This window comes from Ailuropoda melanoleuca, chromosome 4 (genome assembly GCF_002007445.2).
Source record: "Ailuropoda melanoleuca isolate Jingjing chromosome 4, ASM200744v2, whole genome shotgun sequence".
NCBI classification, from domain to species: Eukaryota; Metazoa; Chordata; class Mammalia; order Carnivora; family Ursidae; genus Ailuropoda; species Ailuropoda melanoleuca.
Window position 1 is genome coordinate 33,937,173 of NC_048221.1, and position 24,177 is coordinate 33,961,349.

The 24,177-nt window shown below is 38.7% G+C and overlaps 1 protein-coding gene across 2 annotated transcripts in view; it reads right to left on the reverse strand.

The window, feature by feature from the left end:
• The window catches only part of SUCLG2 (succinate-CoA ligase GDP-forming subunit beta), a 280,881-nt gene that overhangs the window by 162,517 nt on the left and 94,187 nt on the right, over nt 1-24,177 (reverse strand). The window contains exon 1 of one of the 2 annotated variants that reach the window (XM_034658625.1): nt 7,960-7,999. The exons of the other annotated variant lie outside the window; for it this stretch is intronic. Within the exon in view, the coding sequence (XP_034514516.1) occupies nt 7,960-7,984 (25 nt within the window). The 5' untranslated portion in view covers nt 7,985-7,999. Of the gene's footprint in view, nt 1-7,959; nt 8,000-24,177 lie in introns of those variants that run through there. 2 annotated transcript variants of the gene reach the window in all.

Below are 24,177 nucleotides of genomic sequence, written 5' to 3' on the forward strand. Positions count from 1 at the left end.
ATTTTGGCAGATTCATCACTTGGTTAAAAAAATAAAGCAAAGCATATCGAGACTCAATTCAGGATAAACAGTGCGATAGAAAATAAAAATGGTCCATTTTATTAGACTTTCACAATTTTCAACTCTAAACTTGTCAAGCTTTTATGTGAGAGCAAATAATATCACAGTGTAGATCTACTCTAAAGAACACCTTAACTGTTTTGCTGAAAACATGACTAAATCTCATTATGTCATATTTTATGATGAATCCCCTCTATGGCTAATATATGCAGGCAGGAGTCTCAGACAGAAACACGAGGGGGTAAGCAAGACATCAGAAGTCTCTTCAGATTTTCATATGAATGAGTGAAAAAATCATCCACATGGGGTTTTTTTGTTAGGAAAAAAAAGTGTCAGGTAAAACTTGGTGAAATCTGGTACACCTGGGTGGCACAGTCATTAAGTGTCTGCCTTCAGCTCAGGGCGTGATCCCAGCGTTCTGGGATCGAGCCCCAAATCAAGCTCTTCCGCTAGAAGCCTGCTTCTTCCTCTCCCACTCCCCCTGCTTGTGTTCTCTCGCTGGCTGTCTCTGTCAAATTAAATAAAACCTTAAAAAAAAAAAAAAAAACTTGGTGAAATCAATATCAAAAATTTCATCAATAAAAACTATAATGTCCATGGACAGACAAATGGATAAAGATGTAATACACACACACACACACACACACACACACACACACTGGAATATTACTTGGCCATCAAAAAAATGAAATCTTGCCATTTGCAATGACGTGGATAGAACTAGAGGGTATTATGCTAAGCAAAATAAGTCAATCAGAAAAAGAAATTTATCATGTGATTTCACTTATACATGGAATTTAAAAAACAAAACAGAGGAGCATAGGAGAAGGGAGGGAAAAATAAAACAAGATGATATCAGAGAGGGAGACAAACCTAAGAGACTCTGAGTCACAGGAAACAAACTGAGGGTTGCTGGAGGGGAGGGGGGGACGGGGTAACTGGGTGATGGGTATTAAGGAGGGCACTTGTAATGAGCACTGCCTGTTATTGGCAAATCATGAATCACTGAACTCTACCCCTGAAACTAATAATACACTATATGTTAATTAATTGAATTTAAATTTTAAAAATTACATAAAAAAAGACTATCATGGCTGCAAAAAAAGAAAAACTCTGAGTCTGTGCTTTGGGTTCAATTATGTCCCCCTAAACTCATATATTGAAGTTCCGATCCCCTGGTAACTCAGAAAGTGATCATAGCAGATGTATTTCATTAAGATGAGCTCATTAGGGTGAGCCCTCATCCAATATGAATGGTGTCCTTATAAAAAGGGAACGTTTACAGACAGACACACACATAGAGGAACCCCACGTCAAGAGGAAGGCCGGGACGGGGGCGATGGTTGCACATGCCAAGAAACGCCAGCAGCTAGGAGAGAGGCAGGGCACTGGGCCTCCCACACAGCCACAGAGGGAACCAACCCTGCCCATACCAGACTTCTAGCCTCCAGGACTGGGACGCAATAAATCTCTGTTTTTAAGCCACCAGTCTGTCTTACTTTGTTACACAGCAGCCCTTGGAAACTAACACAGTCTATGTCAGGAAGGTAAAAACAAGACAGCGGAGCTCAGGCCCCGACTCTACAACCACTCAGTTCTGTGACCTTGGGGAAGAGCTTTCTCTAAACTGGATTTCCTCTCCCAGACAACAGCCTGATAACGATACCCTCCTCACAGCGACGTGGCAAGGGCAATGCACAGTCTTTAGCATGTAGGTAAGTCCCTGTGCCCCCACACCACCAGCCCCTGCCCCAGAGAAAGCTCGGCCTCTCTGAGCGTGCAGAGACTGCAGGTCATTTTTTTAGCACATCCTTCCAATCACTCCAGCATACGCAGATCATCACCCAGGGTCTCCTTTTTCACACCCCTAGAATGACAAACTCCTCTCTCCTTTCAAATTACTAGATAGCAAAACCTCTATATTCCTGTCTTTCTGCCCAGTCTGGAGATGTCAAAGTTGGCAGTGACCCCTATTAATAATATTAAGCAGACAAGTTCCCCTGACCCCTAACCTGGCTCTATTTATTTCCTTCCTCCTCAGCCCCACTTAGAAAATGAATTTTTAAAAAAAGGCGCAACAAACATAAAATCAGCAACTTAATGTTAACACAGCTCATCTAGAATGTCAGGCTTCTAACCCCGCCAGCTGCTTGGAGAACATTAAAAAAAAAAAAAAAAATCCTCTCTGATAGCTAACTTCATTTTCTATAGGGAGCAACACAACCCTCCCAGACATTATATTCATTCTGTCTTATTCCCAGAGGCTACTTGCATCTTGTTTTAATGACTCCTACAAACTTACTGAGCAAAAGTACTGTAATAAGCATTCTGTTATCTTTCTGTAGTAAAGAGTTAATGAACACTAAACACAGCAGTTATTTACGCCTATGTTTGTGGACACTGATGAATACCAAGAAAATGAAGTGGGTTCTTTGATATCTTTTGCTCTGTTGCATTAATTTTCGATTAAATATCACCAACACTGAGACATTATTACATGTGGCATTCCACGCTGAGCAAATATTAATGCTCTCAACAACTACCAAAAAAATCCCCTCTTGGGGCGCCTGGGTGGCTCAGTCAGTTAAGCATCTGCCTTCGGCTCGGTTTGTGATCTCAGGGTCCTGGGATGGAGCCCAGCTTCGGGCTCCCTCCTCAGCGGGGAGTCTGCTTCCCCCTCTCCCTCTGCCCGTCCCCGCCATGTGCGTACACGCGCGTTCTCTCTGTCAAATAAATAAAATCTTTAACAACAAAAAAATTTCCCTCTTATCTGAGAAAAGAATAGCTCAAAACTTAGCAGCTCCAACATGCTACCTGTTTTGCTAACTAACTATATCAACAAAAATGAGCTGGAAGATTCTGTGCATATTCAAAATTCCAGTGAAAATAAATATTTGGAAAAACAAACGCTTGATCACATACTTCTCCCCTCAACATTCAATCATCATCCAATCCTTCCCTCTCAGTTTCTTTTTTTCCCATGGGAACACTATTCCCATGCCCTCCATGAAAATGACTAAAAAGAAATTCTTAGAGTTTCACTTTTCAATGGTGCATACTCAAAAAACTGAGATGAAATGAAACAGCTGTAAGTATGATGTGCACCCTAGATTTCTGTGCTCCTGTCATTACCAGTTTAAAATGCAGACAAATACACGTATGACACACACTGTGTAAATAAATCTAATGGTAGTCTGCTACCATAACTACATTAGGAGTTTCCAAAACCCAATCTATCACTTTTGAGGTTATCAGTCAACCAGGAGGCTTTCAGATCACAAAGTTAGACCTGAAGACCGGACCAGACCAACACTTGGTTTCCACCAAACTTTTGGCCTGTCTTCTACACCCCTGCTTCCATTTTTAATGGGGGAAATGGGAACAGATCAGTGAGAGGATGAAGAGCCCCTGCTCACTGAAAGCCACAACTGCCCCAGCAAAATCCCTCCCTCAGGGCAGAGGAGTGGAGCACATCTTCACTGTGAACTCTTCCTTGTGTGATCCGCCCTCATGGTGGTTTCCCTGTGTGCTTGCCCTTGAAAATGCACCCTGAGAGCCCAACTTCCCCAATTTACATCCCCTTTAGCAAAACAGTCCCCCAGTTTTACACACAATAAAGAAGCAGTTATGATGTTAATGATCAAGAGCATGGCAAATTATATAAACTTTCTGAACATCAATTTCCTTGTCCATAAGAGAGAGAAAACATCTCGCACCTCATAAGGTTGTAGAATTAAAATGAGCTGATTTTTATAAACTGCCCTAAAATAACATCTGGCACAAAGTAAGCGCTCAGTAGGCAGTGGTTCCTTCTAGTACTCCTATTAATATTATTCTTATTAAGGTTAAAAATTTTGATTCACACAAACATTAGTGTGCTGTATACATATACACACACATATCTAAAATACATTTATATATTTTAGGGGCGCCTGGGTGGCACAGCGGTTGGGCGTCTGCCTTCGGCTCAGGGCGTGATCCCGACGTTATGGGATCGAGCCCCACATCAGGCTCTTCTGCTGAGCCTGCTTCTTCCTCTCCCACTCCCCCTGCTTGTGTTCCCTCTCTCGCTGGCTGTCTGTATCTCTGTTGAATAAATAAATAAAATCTTTAAAATAAAATAAAATAAAACACACTTATATATTTTAATACCATAATTTCTAAAATGTTTAGATATATAGTTTATACTTTTTTAATTATATTTTTAAGAGATTTATTTATTTTAGAGAGAGAGCAAGAGGGGGAAGGGGCTGAGGGAGAGAGAGAATCTCAAGCACACTCCTCACTGAACACAGAGCCCCATCTAGGGCTCGCTCTCATGACCCTGAGATCATGACCTGAGTGAAAATCAAGACGCTTACCAACTGAGCCACTCAGGCACTTCCTATACTTTATTAATTACTAATTAAATTCAAGAGACTCCACATTCAATCCAACTTATAATGCATCTAATTTGTACTTCTTTATTTTAAATTTATTTTTATTATAGTGTATTATTTATAATCATAATTATACTTCATAACATATAAAACAAATTTCATCACATGTATTCTCTGAAAATCACCCAATACCACAAAAACAGACTGAAAATGTGTTGGGCATCCCCAGAGTCTGGGTCAGAAATCACCATCTGAAGGAATAGTCTTCGGAATTCTGCTGTGAACAGTGAAAAAGTTCATCGTATCGTAGGGAGAACCAAGCCTCCTCTTCTACTGTGAGCAAGCTGGGTCATCTGTAAAATGCTCTGTCATTCCTCATTCTCTGCATTTCAAGTTCTCGGCTACCTTAGAACATGCACCTTTAACAAGAACAACAGGGGAGACAGGGCCAGCAGAGATGCTTAAGTAAATATGACACAACCACAAACTGGGATGAATGAAGAAAGTTCCCTATATAATGACCTCCAAGATACTGTTCAGTGAAAAACGGCAAGGTGCAGAACAGGATGTACAACACATTACCTGTTAAACTGACCAGGCTCACTGAAGTTTTTAAGGGACCTTCCCTTGGAGAAGAAAGGTACTAGATATCCCTGAAGTCCTCTTCTGCCAATTAATTAGTATATGTGTGAAGGAATAAAGGGGGAGGAATAACAAAATACTTCAAGATTATTTTTATTTTTCATTCTAGAAAAGTTAAGCGCATCGGCAATAGCAATGTAATCTGAACAAGCAAACGTGCTCTTTCTTTTTGTAAACAGAGCAGGCTGTCCACATAGGAAGTAAGCAGTCTCCATTTTGTTGGACAGCTCCCTTCCCCTTCTAACATTGTACCTCAAGTGTTAGATCCTAGCATACACACTTCTTTGAGCTGATTTACAGGGCTTACTGGATGTTGGGGTTTTTTTTTCCTCTGCTAGTGTTCACTCCAATCTTTATTTCGTATTTGAATTTGATTTAGATTTTCAGCACCCTCCAAGGCAGTCTACTGAAATAAGGGAAGCAATAAACCAGGATGGCACACTACAATGGCAGAACTGGACAGAAACCAAATGCCACCATTATAATCTCTACATTCACCAGAATGGACAAGAGTTTCTAAAGGAAATACTCTTTTGTGGGTGTTTTGTGTGCCTGTCTTATTATCTGGTTTAGAACACTACATCAAAAACTAATGATGTACTATATAGTGGCTAACTGAATATTAAAAAGAGAGAGAGAGAGAATCCACACAAAGCACTTGGAGCTTGAAACCCGAGTACTCCAGTATGAGAAAAGTCTCATAATTTTGTAAAAAGTCGATGACATAAATATATACTGTTATTTGTCAGAATAGCACTTCTCCTTTTCAGTGAAAATAAAATGTACCTCGTATTATGACAGCACCTTTATTCTTCCTGCTGGATTTTTTAAAATAAGGAAACAGATACTAGATTTTTAATCTGTGGCATTTGAAAATCAAAGTAATGGGCAATTCTTGGTCACCTAACAAAATCAATTAAACCTTATCTTAAGTAGCATTTTGACATGAATGCATTATTAAATATATATGCTATGTGCCAGGCATTGTACTGGGTGCTGGGGATATGTAAGTAAATAAACAGGGTCCTGGTTTTCACTGGACTTTTGTCTAGTAAGGGAAAAAGTCATTCCACAAATCATTTCATAAACTATTTGATGTAGTCTATATATACTCTAAATAAAATCATCCTGATTTATGAAGAATAATAAAAACTCTACCGAATATAGTATAGTTTTCTTTTTAATAAATGTATAGTAGCATTACAGGATGGCCTGGAAATTTCTGTGTAAAATCTAATTATTTTATGATTTCAGTCTTATCCCAACTCTATAATCCGATATTACCTATTCAAATACAAATGTGCCATGTGTTTAAAAATGTAATACTTTTCACTGGTCACTGGTTTGAATACAAACCACTTAACACTGGCTACAAACTGCTTCCAGAATCCATCAGTGTGAGAAACACCACTGTCCCTAAGAAGCCTTCCCAACTCCCCAGGAAAGGTTTATAACCTATCTGTCCCCATAATAACTTATCTCTATTTCTACTACTGTGTTTATTACATTGTACTAGAGTAACTGGTCGCCTTCAGTAACGTGTGAACTCCCTATATGCACGAATGATGTCCCATTCATGATGTATCCCAAGCACCCTCCCCAGTGCCTGGCACTCTGCAGCTGCTCCATGCAGCTGAATGTATCTGTGACATGGGGTAAACTCAACACTGCATGGCAGCGGTCAAAGTCACAGAGCATATTCACTGCTTCAATTGGAAATGCCTGAAACCTCCTGTCCATCTCAGGAGTCTGCCACATCTGAAAATCATTCCTTCCTCTTATCTTTGATTTACTGTGGTGCACTCTATTCCAGTCACCATGGTGGCAACCCCAGCTCAATCAGATAGAGTACAGACAGTGGAAGGAATCACACACCTGTCCACTGAAGACAAGATTTTATATTCAAAGACAAGCATTTGCAGGAGGATGCTTAAGCATCAGGCAGCTGATGAGCCTTTTTTGTGAACCCTTGGTTCTCTGAAGATGGTGAAAATTCTGGAGTGTCTTTGGCTTTATAAAGTTATACCTTTAACTTCTCATGTTGTAAATTTAGAATAAATACAGAAAAATCAACCAGAAAATCCTACAAGAGAAAAATGGTTAAGTAATTCTCATTCATCAAATGATTTTTTTAAAAAAAGGTTTTATTTATTTATTTGAGAAAGAGAGCAAGTAAGCAAGAGCAGGGGAAGGAGCAGAGGCAGAGGGAGAAGCAGGCTCCCTGCTGAGCAGGAAGCCCGATGCGATGCGTGACTTGATCCCAGGACCCCTGGGATCATGACCCGAACTGAAGGCAGACGCTTAACCGACTGAGCCACCCAGGTGCCCAAATCATGGGTTTTAATATGATTATTACAATTGTATTTGGGGGGAATATTTAACTGCATGAGAAAATTTTCATCTACCATGTTAATGTAAAACAGCAGACTACAACTATATAAAGTGTGATCTCGATTTTGCGAAATAAAACTATATGAAAATATTTGCACATAGAGAAATAAAAATAATGAATAAATTATTCTCTCTCTGGGGACAAATCAAATAGATGAGTTTTACTTTCTTCCTTATAATTCTCTCTCATTTCAACTTTTTCTACTATGATCATGCATTACTTACAGAAATTCCGAAAATAATGCACTTCTTTTCTCAAAGTAAAAAGCATATTTTCTTCATAGATTTAATAGATTTTGCAAAGCAACAATTCCTCCACTATCTTCCACTAATAATAGTTTCTATTTTTTGATTGAATTGTGTTCATTAAAAACACATATACCAGAAGTAAAGAGGAGCCATTATGCTTTTATCCACAGCAAATAAAATTAACTTCTAAGAAATTTAAAATATCTAATTATCTAGGATTTTAACAATTAATGGTTACCTTTATAATTACGGAAGTGTTCCATTCTCCATTTTTAACACTTGATAAATGCAGTATTCTTAACCTCCTTTGGAAAGAAGGGGGAAAAAATCATTGGAAATTAACACAATATTTTTAAAGGTAAGGTACACTGCATTTTAATATGGTAGAACTATACTTCTTATGTGAAAAATTTAAAGACTAATAAGCAAACAGGAATTTTAAAACATTTTGGCAATCTTTTTATTCTGTTCACTGTTCTTTCCAATGTCACAGAAGAAAACTTGAGCCTCTTTCCAATTTATTCCATTTAGAAAGGAGCTGCTTAAAGTCCACCAGAGAAACAGAGCCTAGGTCAGACGTCCCACTTTGCCCTCTGTTGAAACTGTCAGCTTTTCCTTTTGATCTTTCTTTGCATCTGAAGAACATAAAATTGATTTTCTCCCCAGATGAACCAAAGTAGAGGAGGGGCAATGTTTTATTAAAAGGTTCTTCATTCATTCAGCATAAAACCATCTTCTTTACTTATATACAAAGAAAATCTGTCTCTTTGTTCTTCAGAAAATGTTTTCAGGAACTATCACTCTGGAAAGTTAATTCAATTCTATGTAACCCCAAAAAGAGAGGGAGAGAAAAGAAAAGATGGTGATGACAACCCTATTAGCCGCCTCAGCAAAGAATAAAGATGGGAGTTGATGAGCTCTTTCAAGAAGCATTGGTAGAAATAAAACTCCACCAAAATGCAAAACATAGGCACTGTGCAGACCAGTCTCGGGTGACTTTTGTGGCCAAGTGAGCGGCCACTACAGCAAAAGAACTGTGGTATTAGAGTCACTGAACATTTTTCAATTTAAGAAAAACTCACTGTTGCGCTTAAATGTGCCAAAGAAAAGGGGATTCGTGTTACACAAAAGGCTAAAGAATAAGGAAAATCATTTTGAAATGATCCCGCAAATGAGGGAAGAGTGAGGGGCGTGGTTTTCAACCAAATGGTGAGACCCAGCTGGCTCTTGACTCTGAAGCAAGAGCATCAAATAAATTTTAAAGTAGAAAGAAATGGATGAAAAATAAGTAAAAGACTAAAAAGCAATATGATTCTTTGATCCTACGTAAGCCTGAGATTCCATAGCAACACAGAAAGAGACAAATGAGAGTGAAAATGTGAGAAAGCAAAGGCTTTCAACACTCTGGTCTTAAAGAAAACTTAAGAGACTCCTTTTTCTCTTTTTCTTCTTTTAAATAGATTTTATTTTTTGAGACCAGATTTAGGTGTGCAGTAAAATTAAGCAGAAGGTACAGAAATTTCCCATACACCCCATCCCCCCATGCACAGTCTACCCCATTGTCTATATCCCTACAATGACGTCATAATCACCCAAAGCCCACACTTTACATTACGAATCACTCTTGTTGTGGTACGTCCTATGGGTTTGGACAAACGAATAATGACACGTATCCATCAGGATAGTATCACAGCGTAGTTTCACTGCCCTAAAAATCCTCTTCCTCTGCCTACTCATCCCTCACTCCCCCAAGCCCCCAGCAACCAATGATCTTCCTACTGTCTCCACAATTTTGCCTTTTCCATAATGGCATCTTGTTGGAATTATACAGTATGTAGCCTTTTCAGATTGATTTCTTTCACTTACTAATACGGATTTAAGTTTCTTCAATGTCTTTTCATGGCTTGATAGCTCCTTTCCTTTTAGTGCTAAGAAATATTCCATTGTCTGGATGTTCTACAGTTTATTTATCCAGTCACCTACTGAAGGATGTCTTGGTTGTTTCCAAGTTTTGGCAATTATGAGTGAAGCTGCTATATAAATATCTGTGTGCAAGTTTTTGTGTGGACAAGTGACTTATTTTTTAAAGAAAAGTCACAAATATTTTCTGAACACAAACTATGAATCCTTCAAATTATCTTGCCTCATTCTTCCAAGAGTAGGAAGCTTTTAAAAATAAATATTAAATGCTCTCCAAACAAATTTAGAGCTATTTGGGGAACACATTCCTAAACCTAGCCAAGATTATTTATGGAGGTTAAAACTACATTAGATACATTTCGGGATGATGACTGGACTGATGAGCTTTTCAATTATGACCCCCAATCCTATCTGGAATCCTGAAATTCTCAGGCTTACCAAAGCAAATGCATTAATTCTCTCCTTTTATAATTCATTAATTCAATAATTTCTTACAAGATATGAGGACATCAAAAATTACAAAAAGTCCCTCAGTACATTCTAGATCAAAATTTCTAAAATCTTAGAAACAATCCCTCCAGCAATCTTGGAATTTACTGTTTATTACAACTATTTGATTATTACACTAGTTTGTTAAAATTTACACAGATCCCTTCTCCCAACTTGACTGTAACCTCTAAGAGCATAAGGATCAAACGGGACTTAATATTTCTCTTTCTGGATATAGAGATCTAATCATATTTACTTTGGTAGAGGGGAGGCTGCTGCCCACAATTCAGGGGGCAACACTGTTGCACCCAATGGGACTAGAAGGAAGGGCTGTCACACCAGTGGTCTCAAAGGATAGAGCATCATAAAAACAAACAAACAAAAAACATTATTCTTCAGGCTCAAAATCTAACAGAATTTGTTTTAGACTCGCTTGGAACATGTGATTCTCTTTCCTCATTCTGATTTCTCCCTTTTGGAATGGTAATTTCTAGCCTATGCCTGTCTCCACATTGTACTCTGGAAACAGGTAATTTGTCTGGTTTCATAGGTTCACAGGTAGAAAGGAACACTGCTTCAAGATGAATCATACTTAGGGGGGCCTGGGTGGTGCAGTTGTTAAGCATCTGCCTTCGGCTCAGGGCGTGATCCCAGCGTTCTGGGATCGAGCCCCACATCAGGCTCTTTTGCTAGGAGCCTGCTTCTTCCTTTCCCACTCCCCCTTCTTATGTTCCCTCTCTCTCTGGCTGTCTCTCTCTCTGTCAAATAAATAAAATCTTTAAAAAAAAAAAAAAGATGAATCATACTTAGAGTCTCACCCATGGCTGATTTAGATATTTAGATAAAATTTTAGAGTTGATGCTGGAATGGTTCAATACATTTTGGACTGCTAGGATGGGACAAGTTTGCATGCAGCAAGGACATGAATTGAAGCAGGGGGAGACTAGAGGAAAGAATGTCATTGGCTAAATTATGACCCCCTTCCGCCCCAAATTCATACGTTGAAGTCCCAATGAGATAAATGAGGTAATTACAGTGGAGCCCTATCCATTATAATTGCTATCTTGATAAGAAGAGGAAGACACAAGAATGGGTGGGCACAGAGAAAAGACAATGTGAGGACACGGAGAGAAGGCCCCATCTGCAAGCCAAAGAGGAGAGGTCTCAGATTGAAATCAACCTTGCTGGGGCGCCTGGGTGGCACAGCGGTTAAGCGTCTGCCTTCAGCTCAGGGCGTGATCCCGGCGTTATGGGATCGAGCCCCACATCAGGCTCTTCTGCTATGAGCCTGCTTCTTCCTCTCCCACTCCCCCTGCTTGTGTTCCCTCTCTCGCTGGCTGTCTATCTCTGTCAAAAAAAAAAAAAAAAAAGAATGTTGAAATCAACCTTGCTGAAACCTTAATCTTGGAATTCTAGCCTCCAGAACCATGAGAAATATATTTCTTTTGTTTAAGCCACCGTGTCTGTGATATATATATATATATCTCATATGTATTATGATATATATGTAATGCCATATATACGTATCATATATATGTATCTATATGTTTATGTATCATATATATGTATATATACACCATGTAATATACAACATATATATTACATATATATGTGATATATATGTAATGCCATGTAAAAATATATATGTATATGTAAAATTATATATAGCAAACTGACATGCCTGCCATTTACATTATCCCTAAATTACTACTAGCTAAGGATACCTGCCATGTTCCCTCAACTATAAGCAAGCATCTGCTCTTTTCTCAGGGATGGTATGATAAAGAACTGGGTCATGCCCAAAGAGTAGTCTAGCCTTTGCCCTCAACTGCTAAGAAGTCATCATGGCATTCCTGATAGAGAACATCTTTGTTTAGGGCGAGGGCTGTTAGGATGGCCCCAGCCATACCCAATATTCTTTGGCCATGCCAGAAAGACCGTGTGTTTCAGGGTGGGGACTTTGGATCACACAGAAGCTGAGATCAAAACATGAGCAATCAATCAACCAACCATGCCTATGTAATGGAGCCCCAATAAAAACTCTGAACATTGAGGCATGAGGCACAGGTGAGCTTCTCTGGTTGACAATATTCTGTATAGTGTCACACATCAATGCTGAGAAGGTAATGTGTCCTGACTCTACAGAGAAAGGACAAAAGAACTGCATGTACGGAGCACTCCCACACCCTGCCTTACACATCTCTTCCTTTGGCTAATTTTAATCTGTATCCTTTCCTTGTAATAAACAGTAACCATGAGTATAACAGCTTTCAGTGAGCTCTGCGAGTCCTTTTAGCAAACCACGAAAATAAGAGTGTTTTTGGGAAACCCCAAACTCGAACTGATGTCAGAAGTGAAGATGGTCTTGGAGACTGTGCCCTCTAACTCTATAGGTTGGCTAACTCTCACAGGGATAAAATCTCAGATATCACTATCTCTAATATTTCTTCTACCTACCTGAAACATTTAACCATGATTTTCTTCTCAGTGCACCACAGCATGCAATCCTAATTTGCCTGGTAATTGCAGTGGTTCTAAAGTCAGCGCAATATTGTCCCTCATAGAATATTTGGTAATGTCCGGACACATTTTTAATGGTCTCAAATAAGTGCTGCTCCCGGCATCTAGTGAGTAGAGGCCATGGATGCTGCTCAGCATTGCATGATGCACAGGACAGCCCCACAACAAAGAATTATCTGACCCAAAGTATAAATAGTGTGAAGTCTAATAAACCCTGCATTATATACTTAATCACTGCTGGGTGATCACCCAGATCTGAGACGACATTTCTGAAAATACTGAGGAGATTGGACCTTGAATTCCAAGGGGCCAATGTTTAAATGCCACATCCACAAAAACCACACTTGACCTTTGGCCCTCAATTTTCTTGTTTGTAAAATGAAACTAATAGCAGGATTTATTCCATGGGATTGTTTACGGGAAAAACAAAATCACACATTAAAATCAGTTAGCAAAAAATATGGACCAAAATGAGCACTAGCTGAATATTCACTACGTGCCACTTAATTTTCCTTGCATAATGAAAGCCATTAAAAAAAAATTCTTTTAACTGACTGGAACACTGGTAAAAACAGGTTCACAAATCAGGTTTTCTTGATTTGTTGCAGAACAGACAGATGACTTCTTGATATCATAAATCTGAGCTGCCAAAGAATTAAATATTTCTTTCCTTGCATAATTTGTCTTCTGTACCCTGAGCATTTTTTCTTTTTCCTTATCATCACCACACATGGTAGCTTTTGTGCATGTCCATTTTCTACAAAAAAACAAAGTTTATATCACACATGAGACTTATGACAGAAGCAATGATAAAAGACAATAAACGAAGCAATCCAGAGCTGGCACTACTGAGCAATCCATGGAAAAACAAATTCCTCCTGTATGACCCATCTCCCAAAAGATGACAAATCCCCTATAATGAATGACTGAAATCATTCAGGTCATAGACCCATCTATGTATGTTATATCTGAGAACTGAAAAGCTTTAATTTTTCCCTTTTATATCTGTGTCTTCCACCACTTTCTATCCATATGAATTCCTCATGCAAAGGACATAACTTTTCCCTCTCAGGCCCCAAAATCTATCATATGGCATGTTGTATGTGTTAATTCATATCTTTTGGATGGATGGGAGAACAGATGGACAGATGGCCAAATGGATGAAAAGTGTAACAGCAACTGGAAGAAAAAATAAAAGAATGAATAAATGAATAATTAAAATGGCTCTTTCTTTAGCTTATAAACAGCAGTACTACCAATTTTTGCTTGAACTTGCACAAAATTAAAATATGAGTGTTCTTACACTGTATACACAGGACATAATTGTTCGACAACAGAACTTGGTTTACAGCCATACTCTGAACGAGGAATAAATGTACTCTCCCACTTCCAATGAATGATACAACCCAGAGCAGTAAAACAGGCTTGATGACTGCTTAGGAATAAGCTTCTTTCCATTTTGCAGCACGGGAGTACATACTCCAGGTTAAAACACCCAGGAATACAGCAATATGCATACTTAACGGAAATACCCTACTTCATCAGTCTCACCGGGCTAAAATCAAGGTGCTAGCAGGGCTGTGTGCCTTTAGGGAGGATGTAGGGGAGAATCTGTGTCCTTTCCCATTAGGGAACTGAACAGAATTCAGTTCCTGGAGTTGTAGTACTGAGATCCCTGTTTATTTGCTGACTGTCAGCTAAAAGTTGTTTCCAGGTTCTAGAGATCATATACATTCCTTGGTTGGTGACTGCCTTCCTCCATCTTCAGAGCCAGTAACAGTGGGTCAAGTCCTTATCACACTCAAGTGCGTATTTCCTCCTCCTTTCATCTCATATCTCTGACCTAGCATGGCAAGATTATCCACTTTCAAGTACTTGTATAACTAGATTGAGCTCACCCAGGGGCCCAGGATACATTCCATCTCAGCATTCATATGTAATCATATCTGCAAAATTCCCTTTGCCATATAAACCAAGACAGTCATATGTTCTGGGGCTAAAAGCACAGACATCTTTGGGGGGTTATTTTTCTGCCTACCCCATGATATAAAGATAGACATACAGATGAATGAAACAGAATTGAGAATCTAGAAATAAATCCTTATACTTAAAATCAATTGACTTCTGACAAAAGTGACAAGCCAACTCATTGGGGGAAGCATAGTTTGCTTTAAAAATGACTCAAAAATAACCAAAAAGATGAACTTAGATCCTCAACTTATACCATATATTAAAACAGATAAAGGGAGATCATAGACTTAAATGTAGATGCCAAAAATAATGAAGTCTTTAGAAGAAAATATAGGAGAAAATCTTTGAGACCTGGGTATGGTAAAAACTTCTTAAATATGACATCTCAAACACACAGTTCAAAAAAGAAAAAAGTTGTTAAGTTGAACCTCATTAAAATGCTAAGCCTCTGCACTTCAAACGTCAACATTAGAAAAATGACCAGCAATAGTCTGGGAGAAAAAAATCGCAAAACACATAACCAGCAAAGGACTTGGCTCCATAATTTATAAATAACACTCACAACTCAAAAATAATAAGACAAAATTCAATCAAAAAATGGGCCAAAGATATGACCACTCTGCCAAAGAATTTAGATGAATGGCTAATAAGTACATGAAAAGATGCACAACATCATGTCAGTAGTAAAATGCGAATGAAAACCACGATGAACTCCCATTTCATACTTTCTAGAATAACTGAACTATAAGAGACAGAAAATAACAAATATTGGCGTGGATATAAAGAAATTGGAAACCTCCTACACTGCTGATAGAAATGTAAAATTGTACATTACTTTGGGAAACAAGTCTGGGAGTTTCTCAAAAAGTTAAACACAGTCACCATATGACTCAACAGTTCCAATACTAGGTATCTACCCAAGAGAAATGAAAAAATACAACCACATGAAGACCCAAACATGAATATTCATAGCAGCGTTATTAACAATGGCCCCAAACTGGAAACAATCTATATGTCTACCAACTGGTGAACGGACAAAATGTAGTATTATCCATTCAATGGAACGGTATTCAGTGATACAGAGAAGCAACTACTGATAGGGGCTATCAAGGATGAACCTCAAAAACATGCTAAGCAGAAGAAGCCAGACACAAAAGGCCACATATCACATGACTTCATGTAAATGGAATGTCCAGAAGAGACGAATTTAGAGGCAAAAAAAGATTAGGGGTTGCCTGCAGCTGGAAGTGGGAATAAGGATTAACTATAAATGGCAGTGCGGATCTTACTGGGAGTGGAGGGATGAAGGTGTTCTAAACTTGTGATGATGGTTGCACAACTCAACAAAGTTATTATAAGTCAGCAAACTGTATACATGAAATGAGAAAACTATGCTGTGAAAAATTCCTCCATAAAGTTGCTTAAAAAACAATTTATAAAAATGAAAAACAGCCATGAAATCCATGAGAAGCATCCCAGTATGATGCATATAATCTTGTAAAATTATCAAAATTATGCCACAAACAATGAATTTCAGGATAAAGAATTTAATTTCATCCAGACAAATTTGAAGAAAATGAATGACAAAGTCAGCTGTCTAGTGGAATCTGGGAAGTTGTTCTCTGGTCTACAATGAGCTCAACTAGAAAAAAGGGGCATTTCCCATTACACCACTTTCTATACATAAAATAGAGGCATATCCATGAAGAGGGCTTAACTGGACCTCTAGTTCCATGGACATCTGAGCCATTTTTATCCTGGCTTTCTGAATAACCACAGCTGACTGGATATACTGGAAAAGACATGTTTCTTTGCTATTTTGACACCAGTTTGTATGATGTGCTATAACTATATAAACATAATTACTCCCCAAACAACAGAGGGGTGAACAGAGGACAGAACTCCTCAGCATAGGTCTCCCCAAGAAATCACAAGTCAAATCTTCTCTGTGGGACAGCTTCAACGAATTTTCAGAGAACTCGTTCATTCATAACCCAGAGACCCTCTTTGAAGGAAAAGACAAATTATGCTATGATTTGCATAAAGCAAAATACAGTAACATTTCACATGGGCCAGTAAACAATCTGTACAATTCTTACAGAAAAAAGGTAGACTTAGGAAAGTTTCCTGATTCAGAACCGAACAGTTTTAAGAAGTATTTCCCATTCACAAATGTGTTGAAACATTCTTCTCTTTAAATAGCAAATAGATAGATGAATTTAGATAAACATATTTAAATTCCCAGAGCAATCCTGAGGAGCTGCAACCATTTGGGAAAATGTCAAGAACACCCTCTGCTTAAGAAAACTGCTCTGCTGTGCAAGATGGAGAGTATCTCAAGGAAAATAGCAACCTTCTCAAAGAACCTTATTGAGTATCACATTTTTCCCAACTGTTGATTTTAGAGAATTTCACTTGAGAGTTATTTCCACTCTGCCTACTAAATATAAATATCTCAGGCCAAATGGATTAGGGGGGAGAAAGCGAGTAAGTTGAGAAGACAGAAAATACTACAGGTTCACTTGACTCAAGTCAAGTCAGCTTGAGCACTTCAATTCTCACTGAGAACTGATAACAAAATTGTTCAAATGAACTTTTACTATCAATGCCAAAACAGTGATTGAAAAAAAAATCTCAAAATGGATTAGCCACCTGAGTGTGAACAACTCTACAGGTTGACCTGACCTGGCTGGACAGCATTAAGTAAAGAATTAAGTTCAATGACAGCAGTTAAGAATAAAGCTCACTTTGCGATAAAAAATAAGCTGTTGAGAAGAGAATCACAAATTCTATGAGAAAATTAAGGAAGAGTCATAAAAACCCCACGCAAGCATAAAAATAAACAAGTAGTACTTCTCAGATATCTAAAATCATGCCAGAGTCATAAATAAAAGGACTTTTAAGACTACAAAGCCATGCTCTTAAAAGAGTTAGGATTCAGAGAGCACAGTTGGGTTAAATCTTAAGTAGAATCATGAGCTGGAAAAGAAAAAAAAAGAATCAAAGTGAAAGAAGACACAGAAAAGCAATGACATGTGAGAAGAAAATTTGCTTTAAATATTACCTTTCCACAGCTACTAAATGCTAAATGAAAGACGTCTGGTTATTATAACGCAGAGACTTAAAACTTGGTGGCAGTTCAACCAGTGGAGACCTTACAGAATGTTTTTTTGTTTGTTTGTTTGTTTTTTAATGCTCTGGACAAAAATCTGACAGCCACAGAAGCCCTATCAGAGCCTCTATCTCAATTGGATCTTTCTCTTCCAGTAATGGTGGGACTCTTCAGTCTCATGAAGTGTTACACAACCGGGGAAGCCAGGTGCAGCTCTGCTCCAGAAGGCCAGGCACATTATAGTCTAGCCAGCCATTATGCTAGATATTTTATATGCATTTACTCTTTCCATTTTATTTTACTGGGTAATAGAATCAAATCTCCATTTGCCCAAAGAACTAAAGGCCCAGAAGAGTGAAGGGGACTCACTTTAGTTCTTAATCCTAAGAACTTTAGGAGGAAGCTGAACAAGTAACATACACTTTCAACCAACTGAAGAGAGCTTGGTGAGAGTGGATGGGGTGGGGGAACACTAGGGGGTTATTTTGTATCTTCCCTTCTCTGTGTGATTGTCTCTCTGATTTGGTCATAAAATAACATCTTAAAGTCCTACCCCTTAAAAAACATCACATGCCTATTTTCATTAAGATGATTAATTATAGGGTGCCTGGATGGCTCAGTCAGTTAAGCATCTGCTTTCAGCTCAGGTCATAATCCCAGGGTTCTGGGATTGAGACCCGTGTTGGGCTCCCTGCTCAGCGGGAAGTCGGCTTCTCCCTCTCCCCCTGCTCATGCTCTCTCTCTCTCAAATAAATAAAATCTTTAAACAAAAAAAGATTATTGATTATACATTATATAATGTATAGTATAAATTGAATAATATGATCAACACCAGTAATACAGATTTCATATATTTCATATGTATATAAATAACATAGCTTAAGTACATGTATTAAACATATGTAATTGATATATATTATTTATATATTATATATAAATAATTTAAAAGTCTATTTCCTTATCCAAGAGGTAAAGAAATTGATGAAATTTATTCATTAAGAATAAAGGCTTGTGCAGGGGGCCTGAGTGGCTCAGTTGGTGAAATGTCTGCCTTCGGCTCAGGTCATGATCCCAGGGTCCTGGGATCGCAGAGTCCTCATTGGGCTCCTTGCTCAGTGGGAAGCCTGCTTCTCCCTCTGCCCCTCCCCCTGCTCATGCTCACTCTGTCTCTCTCCCTCTCACAAATAAATAAATAAAATATTAAAAAAAAAAGAATAAAGGCTTTGTGTTTGCCAAATTTGTCTAGTTACCTAACAAATATTTAGATGAAATAATGACAAAAATGTATGTTTTCAAGACACCTTAGATTGGCTTACCTGAAAAATAAGAGCATACTTTTTGTAAAAGTATAAGCCAAGTATATTCTGTATTTTGGGGTGAAATCTCTGGTAAGCCAGGACAAGAGGGAGGGGCAGAGAGGCTGGCAGGAAGAAAAGGAATACACAGCAGTATCCTCTTGCCAAGGTGGCCAGGGCTCCAGCAGAGAGCACAACTGGTTCGCTGGTCCTGGAAGATGGATGTCACCAGAGAGGCCATAGGGACCACTGTGTCTAGGAACAATCCATGAGATAGGAGACAGGGAGAAGACGGGAAGGAAAGGCACATTACGAATTTAGCTGCAGGCTTTTTGTGCTTCGGTCTCCTTTCTCTCATAGGTCAAAATTTGACAAACACTGATGAGAGGAGCCTGACCCTCAGAAGGTTTGGTGTGGTTCAGCTTGGGGCTCAGAGGGGACAGAGGGGGCCTGCCCACCCACGCCTGCAAGGTAGGGGAGGCTACAGCTCTAAAAGAAGGTCCAGAAGCCCCTGGCTAGACTGCAGTTCATTCCAAAGGCTGAAATTTGTATCAGGAAATCCTAAAATTTTCTCAAAAAAAAAAAAGAGTAATTATAAATTTCAGTTTGTTATAGGTAATATCAGAATTTATATTAAAATAAAGCTGAAAATAAAATAGTTTCACTTCCTCATTAACCAGTCTTCTTACAATTCAGTTTTCAGGAGGATAAGGGGTCCAAGTTCACAATTTATAAATCATGGCAAAATGAGGCAATTATGAGATTAAGAGTAGGAGAATTTAGAATGTCAAGTGGCATTAATTTAAGTGGGAATAAGTTCTCTACACCTAATTTAATTAATGCCAAGTGCTCACAGAACTTTGTTTTTCTGCAGAGAAACTTGAAATTGGATGAGACTAACATAGTAATCATAGTCTAACACTCTGCCCTTCAGAACTACAGGTTTTATTTCTCACCATTAAAACAACCCTTATCACTTATATTGCGTGCACTATAAAATCCGGGGGTGGGGGGATCCAAACAGATTTTAATAAACTTACTGCAGCTAAATCACAAACCAAGAAACCTCCAGAAGGGGCTCTGGCCTGGTTCATTCCCACCTGATAGGAAAGACTATTCTGGGAGCACAATGTTATTCCATGCTGCTATTCTCTTAATCTAGCACTTCAAGGATTTCAAACAAATCAGAATGTTGTTAGAAAAATAAAATTTGAACACAGTATGGGAAATGGACTCCATCCCAATTGTCTACCAGATTTCAATGCCATCCTCTAAGAACCATGTTAGTATTAAAAAAAAAAAAATTGTAGAACACATGACATTGTGCCTAGTATTCTGAGGAAAGTAGATAGATTACAAATATTTAAGTCATAGGTATCAGCCAGTGTAACACAAGACTTTGAAAAACCAGGGCAGTAAAAGAGAAAGCATGGGGGGGGGGGAAGATGAAGGAAGGAAGGAAGGAAAGAAGGAAGGAAAGAAGGAAGGAAAGAAGGAAGGAAAGGGGAGGGGAGGAAGGAAGAGAAACACAGAAAAATGAAAAAAGAAGGAAGGAAAGAGAGGGAAAGGAGGAAGGAAGGGAGGGAGGAAGAAGGAAAGGAGGGAGGGAGGGAGGAAGAAAGGAGGGGAGGAAGGAAGAGAGAAGGAGAGAGACACACAGAAAAATAAAGAAAGAAGAAAGGAAAGAGAAGGAAGGAAGGAAGGGAGGGAGGGAGGGAGGGAGGAAAAACCATCGAACTACAATATGCTCTCGCAAATCTCAATATATTGGATGTTTTATAATTTTGTACAACCTTACTTTATTTAATCCTTATTTAATTCCACTAATGCCATATGAATATACAGTAGACCTTTGAACAACTTGGGGATTAGCGGCAGCATATTTCTACATAGTCAAAAATCTGCATATAACTTTGACTCCCCCCTAAACTTAATTACTAAAAGCCTACTGTTGACTGGAAGCCTTCTGATAACATACACAATTGATGAATACATATTTTTTATGTATTAGGTACTATATTCTTACAATAAAGTAAGCTAGAGAAAGAAAATATTCTTAAGAAAATCATAAGAGAGAGAAAATACATTTATAGGACGGTACCGTATTTATCAAAAAAAAGGCACGTGTAAGTGGACCCACTCATTTCAAACCCATGTAGTTCAGGGGTCAACCGCATTACAAGAGTTTAAAAAAACCAAACTTCCTAGAATAAAGCATAGTGAGGCTGAAAAGCAGCCCAGAGAGAGCATCTTTGCCCCTGTTCATGATCATTCATTCATATCACAGGCAGACACTGCAAACCTAAATCTGAACTATATGCCAGACTTTTCTAGTAGGATCACTGTGCTTTGTTCTGTAGAGCACACTGGCTAAGACCACAAGCTCTGCAGCCTAACAGAACTTTGTTTTGTTAATTTATTTTTGTTTATTTGAGTATAGTTTCAGATATACAAATTTTATTTTCAATTAGTTGAAAATAAACCAAAAAATATACCAATTGTTTGGTGTAGGGCCAAGGTCTTTATTTCGACATCCGTAAAATGGGTGCTATAGAAATCTTCAGAAAATCCCACCTTACTGGGCTCTGTTAAGGGTTAAATGAAATAAGGAATGTAAAAGCACAGAGTACCTTACAAGTGGGAAGTACTATGGCTCCTTTCACTAGGATGTGGCCTAATCTAAAGCAGAAGATTTCCCCCCAGGGTATACAAGAAAAGAGCACTATATTTATAATCTAAAGACCAAGATTTAAATGTCAAATCTGTACATAATCTGGCAATTTTCTTTTACTTGCAGTCACTGTCTATAGTGGGTTGAATGACAGCTCCCCAAAAGAAGGATTTGGTGAATGTCAGGTTATTTGGAAAAACTGTCTTTGCACTAAATTGAGGATCTCCAAATGAGATCATCCTGGATTAGGCAAGTGAGCCCTAAATCCAATGACAAGTGTCTTTATAAGAGAAAGGCAGAGAGAGAAACAGAGGTGACAGCAATGTGAAGAAAGAGCCAGAGACTGCAGTGATGTATCTACAAACCCAGGAATACCATGAATGGCTGGCAGATGCCACAAGCTAGCAAAGTAGCATGGAAAAGATAGACTTTCCCTCAGAACCTCCAGAAGAAACCAAGCCTGGTAACGCCCTGACTTCAGACTTCTGGCCTCCAGAACGGTGAGAGAATCAATTTCAGTTGTTTTAAGCTACCCATTCTGTGATCCTTTGTTACGACAGCCCTAGGAAATCAATAAAGTGTCCAGGTGTACTTAAATCCAAAGCGTGTTCTCATCGGACACATGAACTTAAATCCAAAGTGTGTTCACATCAGACTGCATGAACTCAAAGGTAGCGATGTTCAAGAAGGGACATCTGGCATGGGAAAGACCCCCAATAAAAGTGAGCTTTCCTTCTACTGCCACATGCTCGCAGCCCAGCCATGTATTTCAACTTCAACTTAGGGCTCCCAAACCATCTACGCAGAGAAAACCAACCATTTCCCAAGAGGGAACTATGTAGACTGTTCCTGGCCAGGGCAATACAGGCCAGCCCCTTCCCTGAACAAAAGGCCACTGTGCCATATCTTTTTTTTCTACTGACTTTTAGCCCCTAACTGCCTGCAGTGCTTCTTCACGAACCACTGCCTGAAACTCAGCCCCTCACCTGACCTACCCTCTGTATCTTCAGCCCCCTGGTTGTCTGCACTCCTGGATTTGGACCTCTTGGAAGGCAATTAAGCCTTTAAGTTTTTCTTGACTTTACAGTTCTTTTCAGAGTTTTTATATCCATGAAATTTCATTTGATCTTCACCACACCCTATTAAGTAGACAGCTTATTTTATAATATTGCATATGACAAGAGCTTTGAGCAGTAATGTGACTTTCCCAAGTCACAATGTCACCTCCAAATTAGCAGGAATGGAACAAAAATTGTGATTATCACTCCTAAATCCATGTTTTATTTTGTTTTCAACTACGTTATACAGATGTACCGTTTGCTCAAATAAGAGTCAATAAATGTCTGATGCAAATAAATTACATGTGGACCCTTAAAGATGAAAACAATACTTTATAAAGAATCAATTCTCCAGAACAGCATCAAATACACTGGATAAGGATGAGAGATGACTACATGACAGAGCGGACTCTGATATATAAAAGGAATTTGGGTAAAAAGTCTAGCAGAATAGCATGAGGAAGCAAACAGAATCACACAGAGGAGTGATAACTCTTGATTTTTTAAAACAGACATTGGAAAAAATGCCCACAAATGAGGGCTGAGGGCATTCTCAAGGAGATAAATTGTGAAATTTCTTTCACAAAGAAGAAGCCATTGGAGATCTATGTGTGTACAACACTGCACATATGGTTTGTGTGTTGGCTACACTATAACGGAGGCTATTTGTATCTTCAAGGAGCCTATAACCTAAGCTCATATGTACGAAGACCTACAATATGCAGCATCCAGCTAGGTCTCAAACAATATGACATAAACTCCCTAACACGATACTTCTCGCTATGTCTCTATCAGAATTAGTCCTAATCTCCAAAAGACAGTAGATGCGCTGGTAAAAACAACATGAATGACAATACACATCTTCTGAGAAGATGTGGGTAAACAGGCACATGTTCACATTCACTTTGACCAAGAGTGACTCAATTATCACTTTGATTAAGACGTACACTGATCCGGGGTGCATGACTGGCTCAGTCAGTTGAGTGTCTGATTCTTGGTTTCAATTCAGGTCATGAACTCTTGGTCGTGAGGTCGAGCCCCACGTTGAGCCCCGCATCAGGCTCAGTGCTCAGTGTGCAGTCTGCTTGAGATTCTCTCCCCCTGCCCCTCCCCTGGCTCTCTAATAAATAAATATTAAAAAAAAAAGTGTACACTGATCCGACCTCTCAGAGGCAGTAAGTCCCAAAAGACTGTCAAAAGTCATATCCTCAGCAACCAGCAATTCTACTCCTACAAGACTAATCGCCTTACTGAAGAAGATACGTGGACTAAGGATGTTCATGGCAGGGTTGTTTGTAATAGAAGGAAAAATGCAGTCATCTTTAATGTTTGAGAAAACAGGACTTGGTTAAATAAGATAGAGTGTAGCTAATAATGATTTTGTATATATTTATGGTAAAGAGCTCTGTAATCCCTGAGA